The sequence below is a fragment of the Gossypium arboreum genome, chromosome 13 (assembly GCF_025698485.1).
Source record: "Gossypium arboreum isolate Shixiya-1 chromosome 13, ASM2569848v2, whole genome shotgun sequence".
In the NCBI taxonomy this organism is placed as follows: domain Eukaryota; kingdom Viridiplantae; phylum Streptophyta; class Magnoliopsida; order Malvales; family Malvaceae; genus Gossypium; species Gossypium arboreum.
In genome coordinates, this window is record NC_069082.1 from 117,961,327 (window position 1) to 117,973,026 (window position 11,700).

Below are 11,700 nucleotides of genomic sequence, written 5' to 3' on the forward strand. Positions count from 1 at the left end.
TTAAAATAGATTTGTAAATAAAAAATAATAATAATAAGAAACTAAAAAAACGAAACGAAAAATGAAGAAAAGAAAATCGAAATCAACCTGTCTGCTTTTGATTGCTTCAAATCGTGTGTTTAAAACATTTTTGGTTTTTTGGGGCTTTATAGCCGAGAATATTACAAATACATTATCTATTTTGCTACTGCTTTTTGCTGCTTTTTTGTCTGCTTTGTTTCTACTTTCTTTCTCTTTTTTGCGTGTTTACAAGTCAAGGAGGAGGTCAACGAGGGCAAAAACATGCCATTTTGGTGTAAGACCAATAAAGGAAATGACCCTCGGGCGATGTGTGCACTGAAGGCGCACATGGAGGGGGGTACGGTGCACTCGAGGCACGCGAAAGGTGGAAACGACGCCTAGGGTTTCTTTTGGCTGAATGAGTTTAGGTTTCGAGCTATTCTTTGGGCTAGGTTTTTTTAGTTTTAGGCCTACAAAATTTGGGCTTTATATTTGGGTTGTAAATTTTGGTTTGGTATACTTTACATTCGGGCTCTTTTTATAATTGGACTCAAACTCTTAACTTGTTTTGGTTTTATTTTTATTTTTGGGTTATTGGTTTAGCCCCGGGAAAAATAGGCCCATTACACCAACAAAAAGGATGAAAGGAATCATATGCAACTCCTTTTCAAACGAAACCAAAAAAAAAGAACATTCAATGTTTATTCGGGGCAATGGTCATAAAAGAACCAAAGTCAGAATTGGTAAAATGGGATACTAATACCATAAGAAACAGGAAGAATTACGGCTTCCATTTCTTGAACTTAGGTTTGAGAAACTTGCTCCCCTTCTTCCAGCGTTTCCCAGGCTTGAATTTCGCCTTCTCATGTTTGAATTTTCCCCGACCAAACAAACCATGTGCAATATGGTGTGCCCCGTAAGCAGCAGCTGCACCCACTGCTATCAACCCTCCCACAGCATGTCCATGTGAACTTTGTCCTGTAAATTTTAGATACACCCGTTAGACATACACAATCAACACTCGAGGTTGAGTGACAGAAGCAAAGACTGAACAAAAATGACATAATCAGCTATAAGTTTAAAACCATATGACATCCTTTTGCCCATTGTTGTTTGAACCAAAGACTAAAATGCCTTGCTATAGGGAGGATTGATGAGCCATATAAAAATTAAAGTGTGATTGAGCATACATACCGGGATAACCAGGTGGTGGATAAGGTGATTGAGGAGGATATCCGCCAAGATCACCGGGTACCATCCCTTTTGTTTTAATCTCCACTTTTCTTTTATTTTCTTTTTTTCTTCTGGGGGTTTTATTTAGATAATCAGATGCATGCCAGGCCAGGCCGTTTAAAACAATTTCAATTTGATGTTACGGTGTTTTTTTTTTCTGATCACAGGGAGGTCGTGTGATGCAAAGGGCATAATTTACTTATCCAATATACGGATGGTCTTTGTTGCAACTCACCCAGTTGGGAATTTCTTCGATTTTGATATGCCTCTAGCACTAACATCATCCTTTACCTTCAACCCTTTTCTCATGGCTTTACATATTGTTGAGATGATTTTAGATAGTGTTAAAATGGTGTTATCCAACATTGTTTGTTTAGACTTGGATTGCATGTAGCCTTATATTTACGTTAGGTCTCTCTACCTGTTATGACTCTTAGCATGATATCAAAGCTCAGGTTCTGTGTCATTTTGGAACTCGAATGTTATTTCTTTGAGTTCATCACACGATTGTCTTCTTTTGCTGTGCATCGTTGCCATGGAGCTTTTTTGTTAGGTTCAATTCTCTTGCATTTAGACATTGACTCAAAAGATGTCTATATGTTCCTTTTATGCAGCTTGACGTGCATGATGAAAAGTTTAATCAACCAATATTTCACTGCAACAATATTTCTGGTCATGTTGAGTCTGTAAGTAAAATAGTGAATCCCCATCTGCTGTCAAACTCTCCTGCAGTTTTTTCAGTAGTTCCTGAATATCTTGATTGTACATGTGAAAAATAAAATAAAATAAAATAAATAAAATAAAGAACATACAAATTTTACATGGAAACTCTTTCGGGAAAAAAACCACGGGCAGAGGAAAAGAAAATTCACTATGTCGAAAATTTTAATCAATACAAGAGAAATAGACTATGTCTATTTATAGGCTTGTAAAGCTATATTCTAGTAGGATTGAAACACCTTATCCTAATCAATATAAAATAGATGGAGTTTAATAAGGTTTAAAAAACCTTATTCTAAAATAAAATAAAAGAAGTCTAGTTCTATATGGATTTTACTTTTATTTTATTTTCCATCGTATTTTATTTAAATAAGAATTTGGGTCACTTAATTCTAACAATCTCCACCTTGACACAAATTCTCAATGAACAAGTTCTTCATCGCGAACTTTCAATAAACAAGTTCTCCACCTCTTCCATAAAACCCCTTAAGGGTTTAACTTCAACAATGAACACCAACCAAGTCTAAGCAATGCTCAAACTTGGTTATAGGAAGTGACTTAGTCATCATATCTGCAGGATTTTCATGAGTACTAATTTTGCTCACAACAATATCACCACGAGCAATAATATCACGAACAAAATGATACCGAACATCAATGTGTTTTGTTCTCTCATGAAACATTTGATCTTTTGTAAGAAAGATGGCACTCTGACTGTCACAAAATACTGTGCTGATTTGAAGGTCTTCATTAAGTTCACTAAAGAGTCCCTTCAACCAAACAGCTTCTTTACAAGCCTCAGTAATCGCCATGTACTCAGCTTCAGTGGTAGACAAAGCGACTGTAGTTTGCAAAGTGGCTTTCCAACTGATTGCACAACCTCCGATTGTAAAGACATAACCTGTGAGAGATCTTCTTCTATCAAGGTCTCCAGCAAAATCAGCATCAACATACCCAATGACTCCATCTCTAGTTCTTCCAAACTGTAAGCAAACATCAGTAGTACCTCGTAAGTATCTTAAAATCCACTGAACTGCTTTCCAGTGTTCTTTACCAGGATTCGCCATGTATCTGCTAACTGCACTGACTGCATATGATAAATCTGGACGTGAACAAACCATAGCATATTGAACCTGTAAAGAACTTTCTCAATGTACCCCTTCTGACTTAGGTACAATTTACTTGCTTTTCTATCTCTGAGGATCTCCATACCAAGTATCTTCTTTGCTGGTCCTAAATCTTTCATCTCAAATTCTTCACTTAGTTGGGCTTTGACCTTTCTTATCTCTACTTTATCCTTTGTTGCTATCAACATGTCATCAACATAAAGAAGTAGATACACAAAAGAACCATCACTGCTTTTTCTTAAAGTAGACACAACTGTCAAAACTACTTCTTTTGAAATCATGAGAAGTCATAAAGGAATCAAACCTCTTGTACCTTTGTCTTGGTGATTTGTTTCAAACCGTAAAGGGACTTTTTCAGCAAGCAAACATAGTCCTTTTTTTCGAGATGTAAAACCCTCGGTTGTTGCATGTAAATATCCTCCTCAAGTTCTCCATGCGAAATGCGCTTTTACATTTAATCGCTCAAGCTCCAAATCATGCATGGCCACAATACCAAGCAAAGCTCGAATCGAACTATGCTTAACAACCGGGAGAACACATCTGTGAAGTCCACTCGGAATTTGATCAGTAACCCTTTGCAACAAGCCTTGCTTTATATCTGGGTTCTTCAACTCCTAGAGTCCCTTCTTTCTTTTTAAACACCCATTTACAACGAATAGCCTTTTTACCTTTAGGAAGTTTTACAAGATCCCATGTTCTGTTTTTGTGGAGTGATTCCTTCTCCTCTTACATTGCAAACATCCACTTTTCTGAGTCTTCACAGCTAATCGCCTCAGAATAATTAAATGGCTCTTGATTCGCATCTATATCTTCAGCCACATTTAAAGCATAAGCAACTAGATCAGCCTCGGCATACTTCTTTGGAGGTTTAATTTCTCTTCTTGTTCTATTTTTGGCGATAGAGTATTGCGGTGAAGAAGCAACTCTATTCTCAATTTTGTATTCGCTGAGGAGTTGATTCGTATTAACTCGATGCTCCACCGCTTTTGGTTTTCTTTATTGGAAGAGTCTTTAAGAGATAAGTTAGGTAGCATAGCGGTTTTATCAAAAACAACATCTCGCTAATCACAACTTTTCTATTTTCAGGACACCATAACTTATAGCCTTTTACACCAGCTTTATAACCAAGAAAAACGCATTTAATGGATCTTGGTTCCAATTTTCCATTATCAACATGAGCATACGCAGGACACCCAAAAATCTTTAAATCAGAATAATTAGCAGGATTACCAGACCATACCTCTTGTGGAGTCTTTTTCTCAATGGCAACGGATGGAGATCGGTTGATCAAAAAACATGCAGTAGAGGTTGCTTCTGCCTAAAATGACTTCTGTAAGTTGGCATTTGACAACATACATCGAACCTTCTCCATGATCGTTCTGTTCATTCGTTCTGCAATGACGTTTTGCTGTGGAGTATGACGAACTGTCAAGTGTCTCACGATCCCTTCTGACTTGCACAATCTATTAAACTCATCAGAACAGAACTCTAAGCCATTGTCTGTACGGAGGTATTTTATCTGTTTTCTCGTCTGTTTTACAATCATAATTTTCCAAGACTTAAATGCGAAAAACACATCGCTTTTCTGTTTCAGGAAAAATGCCCAAAATTTTCTGGAAAAATCATCAATAAAGGTTAGCATATAATTAGCTCCACCTCTCGAAGGCACTCTGGATGGCCCCCATAGATTAGAATGAATATACTCCAACGTTTCCTTCGTGTTATGGATTCCTCTAGTGAATCGAACTCTCTTTTGCTTCCCAAAAACACAGTGCTCACAGAAATTCAGTTTGCAAATTCCTTGCCCATCAAGAAGTCCTCTTTTGCTTAATTCAGCCATGCCATTCTCACTCATATGCCCTAGGTGCATATGCCAAAGTTTAGTAATATCATCATCTGACAAGAAGAGGAAGCGACAGCTGCATCACCAGTAACAGTAGAACCCTGCAAAATATATAACTTGGCAATTTTTCTCTGCCCTTTCATCACAACAAGGGACCTTTTGGAAATCTTTAAAACTCCACTTTCAGCTGTGTATCTGATCCTTTTGAATCAAGAGTACTCAATGAAATTAAATTTCTTTTCAATTCTGGAACATGCCGCACGTCACTAAGTGTTCTGAAACTCCATCAAACATCTTAACTTTAATTGTTCCAACACCTGCGATTTTACATGAAGCATTATTTCCCATCAAAACAACACCTTCAGATACTGTTTCATAAGTTGTAAACCAATCCCGATTGGGACTCATGTGGAAGGTGTAGCTGAATCAAGTATCCACTCCTCGCTTACTTTAGAATCATTGACAGAAGCGACTAGAAGTTCACCATCGCTGTAGTCTTCTACAACATCAGCTTCACCGGAATTTTCTGGTTGTTTTCCCTTTTGATTCGCAGCCTCCCTTTTAATCTTATTTTGTAGCTTATGGCACTCAGATTTAATGTGCCCTTTCTTCTTGCAGAAGTTGCAAGTTTTACCTCTGTTTGAAGACTTCGATCTACCCTTAGATTTACCACGAGGATTTCGTTTCTGTGTCCTACCACGATCATCATCAGCATTTCGATCTTGTCTCCCACGAACAATGAGACCCTTTCCCTGAGAGTCGGGTTTAACCACAAGATGCTTCATCTTATCATACGAGGTTAAAGAATCATAAACCTCATCAACTGTGAGAGACTCGCGGCTATATAAAAACGTGTCTCTAAAGGTTGAATAAGACGGGGGCAACGAACAAAGTAGAATCAACCCTAGATCTTCCTTATCATACTGAACCTCCATGGCCTCCAAGTTTGAGAGAATTTCTTTAAACACTGTTAAGTGTTCGTGTACAGACGCACCTTCCTCCAAACGATGAGCATAAAGACGCTGCTTCATATGCAACTTGCTTGTTAGAGTTTTCGACATACATATTTGTTCTAGCCTCTTCCATAATGCAGCGACAGTTTTCTCTTTCATCACATCCTGCAAAATTTCGTTGGACAAATGCAGATGTAATTGTGTTAATGCCTTTCGATCCTTACGCTTCTTCTCTTCATCTGTTAATGTCGAAGACATCTTATCTATCCCTAGCAGGGCATCCTCCAGATCCATCTGTGCAAGAACTGCTTGTATCTTAATTTGTCACAACGCAAATCTGGTGTTGCGATCCAACAGCGGAGTTTCATACTTCAAAGACGCCATTACCGTGATCGAGATGAATAACCCGGAAGCTCGGATACCAATTTGTGAAAAATAAAATAAAATAAATAAAATAAAGAACACACAAATTTTACGTGGAAACCCTTTCGGGAAAAAAATCACGGGCAGAGGAAAAGAAAATTCACTATGTCGAAAATTTTAATCAATACAAGAGAAATAGACTATGTCTATTTATAGGCTTGTAAAGCTATATTCTAGTAGGATTGGAACACCTTATCCTAATCAAATATAAAATAGATGGAGTTTAATAAGGTTTAAAAAACCTTATTCTAAAATAAAATAAAAGAAGTCTAGTTCTATATGAATTTTACTTTTATTTTATTTTCCATCATATTTTATTTAAATAAAAATTTAGGTCACTTAATTCTAACAGGACAAATTTGAGCTAATTTCTGAAATGAGTATTAGGCACTGTACTCCACTCATTCATTCAAGATCTTGTTCAAGGAAGGCGGCTGCAGAGCCTTTGTTCCGCTTTCTTTAAATTTGATTTCCTCGGTTAGTGGGTACAATCAATAATTAAATCCGGCACCGCAACCTCAAATGGATCCTTTACAAGCAGCACAAACTCCGGTTGATGAAATGATGAGACATGCGTAAGTTTCCTAGTTATCAACCATATTTACCGACTTGATCGAGTTCTTAAGTAGCTTGTAGTAAATGGTTGTCTCTGTTTTCTGCAGATATGTTGATCCAAACGATCCGACAAGAATCTTTTTACAACAGCCAGTACACAGCCGCTGGTAAGGCGGCGAAATTACCAGTCCCAACCAACTGAATGTTCAATGTAATTTGATGTTAAGAAACTTAGACTGGTTTGTTGCGTTGTGCAAGTGCGTGCTGCATAATGCCACTATTTCTTTCATGTTCTGTGTTGTCCCGTCTTATGTTAATTTGATTGTGCCATTGCACTCTTATTCTATGTTCTAACTTGAGTATAACTCGATAATAATTGAGTTGAAATGAAAAGTCGAATTATTTTTAACCAAATAATAATACATAGTAATATTAAAAAAAATTAATAAACTTTACACTTAAAAATAATTTTGCTAATTAAAATCGACTCTATTGAGTGCTTTTGATTTTTTTTAACAGGTTTTAGTAGGGTTTGACTGTTTTGATGATCGACGTCTTGAATGATCATGAAAAGGTACAATAATTTATTGAATATGAAAAAGTAGTAGAAAAAATCTAGATTTGCAAGAAAGTTTAAATGAATTTTATTTTGAACCGTAAACAGTCTTTTATTTCCTAATTCCTAAAGAAAAAGTCGATGAAACTTTGTTAGTAATGATTAAATTTTTGAATTTTTTAAACATCTAACTTTGATTTTCATTTGTAATTATGTGTTGTTTCTTTCATCATGAGTATAGTTTGTTTTTTTTATTTTCTGATTAATATTATTGGATATCGGTCTCCTTCAGTGTCAAATTTAGGCATGCTTCTAGATTGAGCATGAATTTATGTTTTTCTTTTTTTTACTTCCGCCTAGCTGGTTTTATTATATAAAAATAATAATATTTTTATATTTTTATATTTAAATTTAAATAAAATCATTATTTTAATAATGAATGGTTTATTTAGTTGAGTCAAGCATAAGGTTAAAAGATCTTTTATAACTAAGCTTTGAATCGATTTAATATAACTCATGGACAGTTCTATTTAAGCCATAAAAGAACTAGTCGATTGAATTTTAATTCAATTGATATTGACATTGTTATCAGTATAAGATGATACGAATTTAAGTTAGTTAAAAGCGCATTATTCTCATGAGAAAAAGTTATAAATAATTCTAAAGATAATATAAAAAAGAATAGATATGACCGGAATTTATAATTGATTATTAAAAAGAAAACTTAAATAATAGATATATTTATTAATAGTAACTTGGATCAAATGGATTCAACTTGAATTACACTTTATCTAATGCCGGGCGGGAACTTTGGTCGGATCAAATGGGATCAACTTGAACCGAACCAACCAAGGTGAGAACTTTGGGGAGGAAGCCCGGGCGGTGTGGTGTGCGAAGGCAAACGCAATACCCGCCAGCGGCAGACAATTCCAAAACTTTTTTTAATGTCTTTCAACTAACCTTGGACGAAAACCCATTACCAGACTCCCCACAATGACTTCAAAATCCACCGCGAAAACCCTGGTCAAAACCTTCCTCAGAACCCCACATTCCCTCAAAACCAAATTCCAAGCCAAGCAGCTCCTTGCCCAATTCCTCAAAACCCAACCCTACTCTCCCTCTTCCACTTCCATCCTCATTTCCGTTTACTCTAATTTCAATCTTTTACACCCCTCCCTCTTCCTCTTTAACTCTCTTAACTCCCCTCCTCTTCTCGCATGGAAATCTATAATCAAATGCTATGCAAATTCTGGCCATTTTCTAAATTCCTTGACTAGTTTCGTCCAGATGCGTAGTTTTGGTATTTATCCGGATTCTAATATGTTCCCTCTTGTGCTTAAAGCTTGTGTCTTTTTGAAGAACTTGAGGTTGGGTGAATCCATTCATGGCTGTATTATTAGGCTGGGTCTGGACTTTGATTTGTTCACTGGAAATGCACTTTTGAATATGTATGCAAAATTTCAAAGCTTACAACCGAATGGAGGACGTAAAGTTTTCGCCTTTAATGTGTTCGATGGAATGCCAAAAAGTGATGAACTTTGTGGGACATCGGCTCAAGAGAAAGGCGCAAGTATTATTCAATTAGAAAGTATGACAAAGGTTTTAGAAATGATGCCAATAAGGGATGTAGTTTCATGGAACACTGTAATTGCAGGGAATGCACAAAATGGAATGTATGAAGAAGCTTTGAGGATGGTTAGGGAAATGGGGAATGCTAACATGAAACCTGATTCATTTACTTTGTCCAGTGTACTTCCTATATTTGCAGAGTACGTGGATGCCATTAAAGGAAAGGAGATTCATGGTTATGCTATTAGACATTGGTTTGATTCTGATTGTTATATAGCTAGTAGTCTGATTGATATGTATGCAAATTGTGCTCGTATTGAAGATTCATGTAGTGTATTTAATCTGCTATCTAAGAGAGATGACATCTCTTGGAATTCGATTATTGCAGCTTGTGTGCAGAATGGTGTGTTTGATGAAGGTCTGAAGTTATTTCGTCAAATGTTAACGGCTAAGGTAAAGCCAAGGGATGTTACGTTTTCTAGTATCATGCCAGCTTGTGCGTACCTGACAACATTGCATTTGGGAAAGCAACTACACGGATACATAATTCGAGGTGGATTCAATGATAATATGTTTATAGCGAGCTCCCTTGTTGACATGTATGCCAAATGCGGAAACATCAAGGCAGCAAGGTGGATTTTCGATCAAATGGAACACCATGACATGGTTTCATGGACAGCAATTATAATGGGGTATGCTTTGCATGGGCATGCTCATGATGCCCTTTTGTTGTTCAAGCAGATGGAAATGGATGGGGTCAAACCCAACTACGTATCATATATAGCTGTCTTTACTGCTTGTAGTCATGCTGGATTGACAGATGAAGCTTGGAGGTATTTCAATAGTATGAGTCGGAATCATGGTATTAAACCAGGCTTGGAACATTATGCAGCTATGGCAGACCTTCTTGGTCGTGCAGGAAAGTTGGAAGAAGCTTATAAATTCATTGGTAGCATGCATATTGCACCTACAGGTAGTATCTGGTCAACGCTGTTATCCTCTTGTAGAGTCCATAAGAACCTGGAGTTGGCAGAAAAGGTTGCTAACGAGATATTTAAAGTTGATCCAGAGAACGTGGGAGCTTATGTGCTGATGTCAAATATGTATGCAGCTGCTCGGAGATGGAAAGATGCAGCAAAGATGAGAATATTTATGAGGAAAAAAGGCATAAGAAAGGAACCAGCTTGTAGCTGGATTGAAGTTAAAAACAGGGTTCATACTTTCATCTCAGGTGATAAATCACATCCTCTATATGACAGAATATTTGAGGCATTGAAAGATCTTCTCGAACAGATTGAACGAGAAGGCTATATTCCGGACACAAATGAGGATTTCCATGATGTTGACGAGGAGCAGAAGAAATACATGATATTTAGCCATAGTGAGAGACTAGCTTTAGCTTTTGGCATCATTAGCACCCCTGCTGGGACAACGATTCGAATAACCAAGAACATTCGGGTCTGTGTCGACTGTCACACTGCAATAAAGTTAATATCAAAGGTGGTTCAAAGGGAGATAATTGTGAGGGATAATAGCAGATTTCACCATTTTAAAGATGGGAAGTGTTCATGCAGAGATTATTGGTAATAGGCTGAAACTGAAAATGATGTTGAGATCTAAAGCCATTGTTGCGAGATGGCCAACCATGCAACAGCTGGCACAAATGGCAGACAGTCCAAATGTGACTTACTTGGCGGACAATCATCTGTTGAATTGCCTCGCTTACTGTCGTTATGCGGACCATCATGTAATCATGCAAACTATCATGTGAACAGCCATGTCGCGGACAGTTCATATGCAACAAGCCTGGTGGACTGATCAAGTGAGAACAAAGCGCGAGGTTAAAGACCAGCGGATGAATGTGTCTGTGGACTGTATCCTCAGTTAGAATGAAAATGTTTTGGTGCACACTACCAGTGATAAGTGCGTGTGTGTTTTAAGTAAAACCAATCTTAGTTGGTAGATCTTTTATGTGTTTAGGTAATGATTGCCATGTTTGGTTAATTTACTTGAGTACAAGAAATGTATTTCAAGTTTCAAGATTGTTTTAGTGGGGTTTGTTATCTTGTAAAGAAACTCATATATATTGTTAAGTACGAAGAAAATGAAATATGGAGCAGACTTGTTATACTGCTATTTTCTCTGTTTTTGCTTTCTTTCTTTGTTCTAAAATCCAACAGCCATGATCATATATGGATTGAGGGATCAGTATTTACACGCAGTTTTCACTCTTGTGAGTAGGGAAGAAGAGTGCGGCGAGAATCTTTGCAGTACGAATCAGTGAGAAGCTTCCACCAGAATTAAAATCTTCGGCAATTCAGAAGGCCAAAGGCACCCTAGAAGCATAAGTGTCTTCAGATTACTTAGTTGGGATGCTCTTTGATCTCTGTCCTATAGATCGAGTATCGTGAAAACTTCAACTACTCATTAGAGCTTGAGAACTCTAAGAAAACAAATGTGTTTTAGGGAATGAAGCATTTAGTCAAGAGCCCGGCCCGACTTTTTCAAGTAATCACTAGAAAGTAGAACTTTGCACAGGCTTTTGCAGGTTTGGGATTTCTCCGAGGTTCAAATGTGGCATTCTCTGCAAGTCCTCTTCTTAATCCAAACTAGGGGTTTCTTTGTACCAGAGAGATGTTGGAATTTTCCTGAGAAAATGTATATGATTTTCCATCTGACTTGGCACCTTCTATACCTAACCTCGTTGGTTAATGATTAAAA

General features: G+C 37.1%; 2 protein-coding genes and 1 pseudogene across 2 annotated transcripts; 2 read left to right on the top strand and 1 right to left on the bottom strand.

Annotated features, from left to right (window-relative positions):
* Positions 1-781: 781 nt before the first annotated feature.
* On the bottom strand, positions 782-1,258 carry LOC108462692 (glycine-rich protein A3-like). Its single transcript, XM_017762611.1, has 2 exons — positions 1,195-1,258; positions 782-978 (listed from the first exon to the last, which is right to left on the bottom strand). The coding sequence occupies exons 1-2, from the start codon at positions 1,256-1,258 to the stop codon at positions 782-784; spliced, it is 261 nt and encodes an 86-aa protein (XP_017618100.1).
* Positions 1,259-1,329: 71 nt separating this feature from the next.
* On the top strand, positions 1,330-7,208 carry LOC108462691 (UPF0664 stress-induced protein C29B12.11c-like; annotated as a pseudogene).
* Positions 7,209-8,074: 866 nt separating this feature from the next.
* LOC108461911 (putative pentatricopeptide repeat-containing protein At3g23330) lies at positions 8,075-11,115 on the top strand. The gene has a single exon (XM_017761893.2). The coding sequence runs from the start codon at positions 8,404-8,406 to the stop codon at positions 10,564-10,566; it is 2,163 nt and encodes a 720-aa protein (XP_017617382.1). The 5' UTR covers positions 8,075-8,403; the 3' UTR covers positions 10,567-11,115.
* The last annotated feature ends 585 nt before the right edge of the window (positions 11,116-11,700 follow it).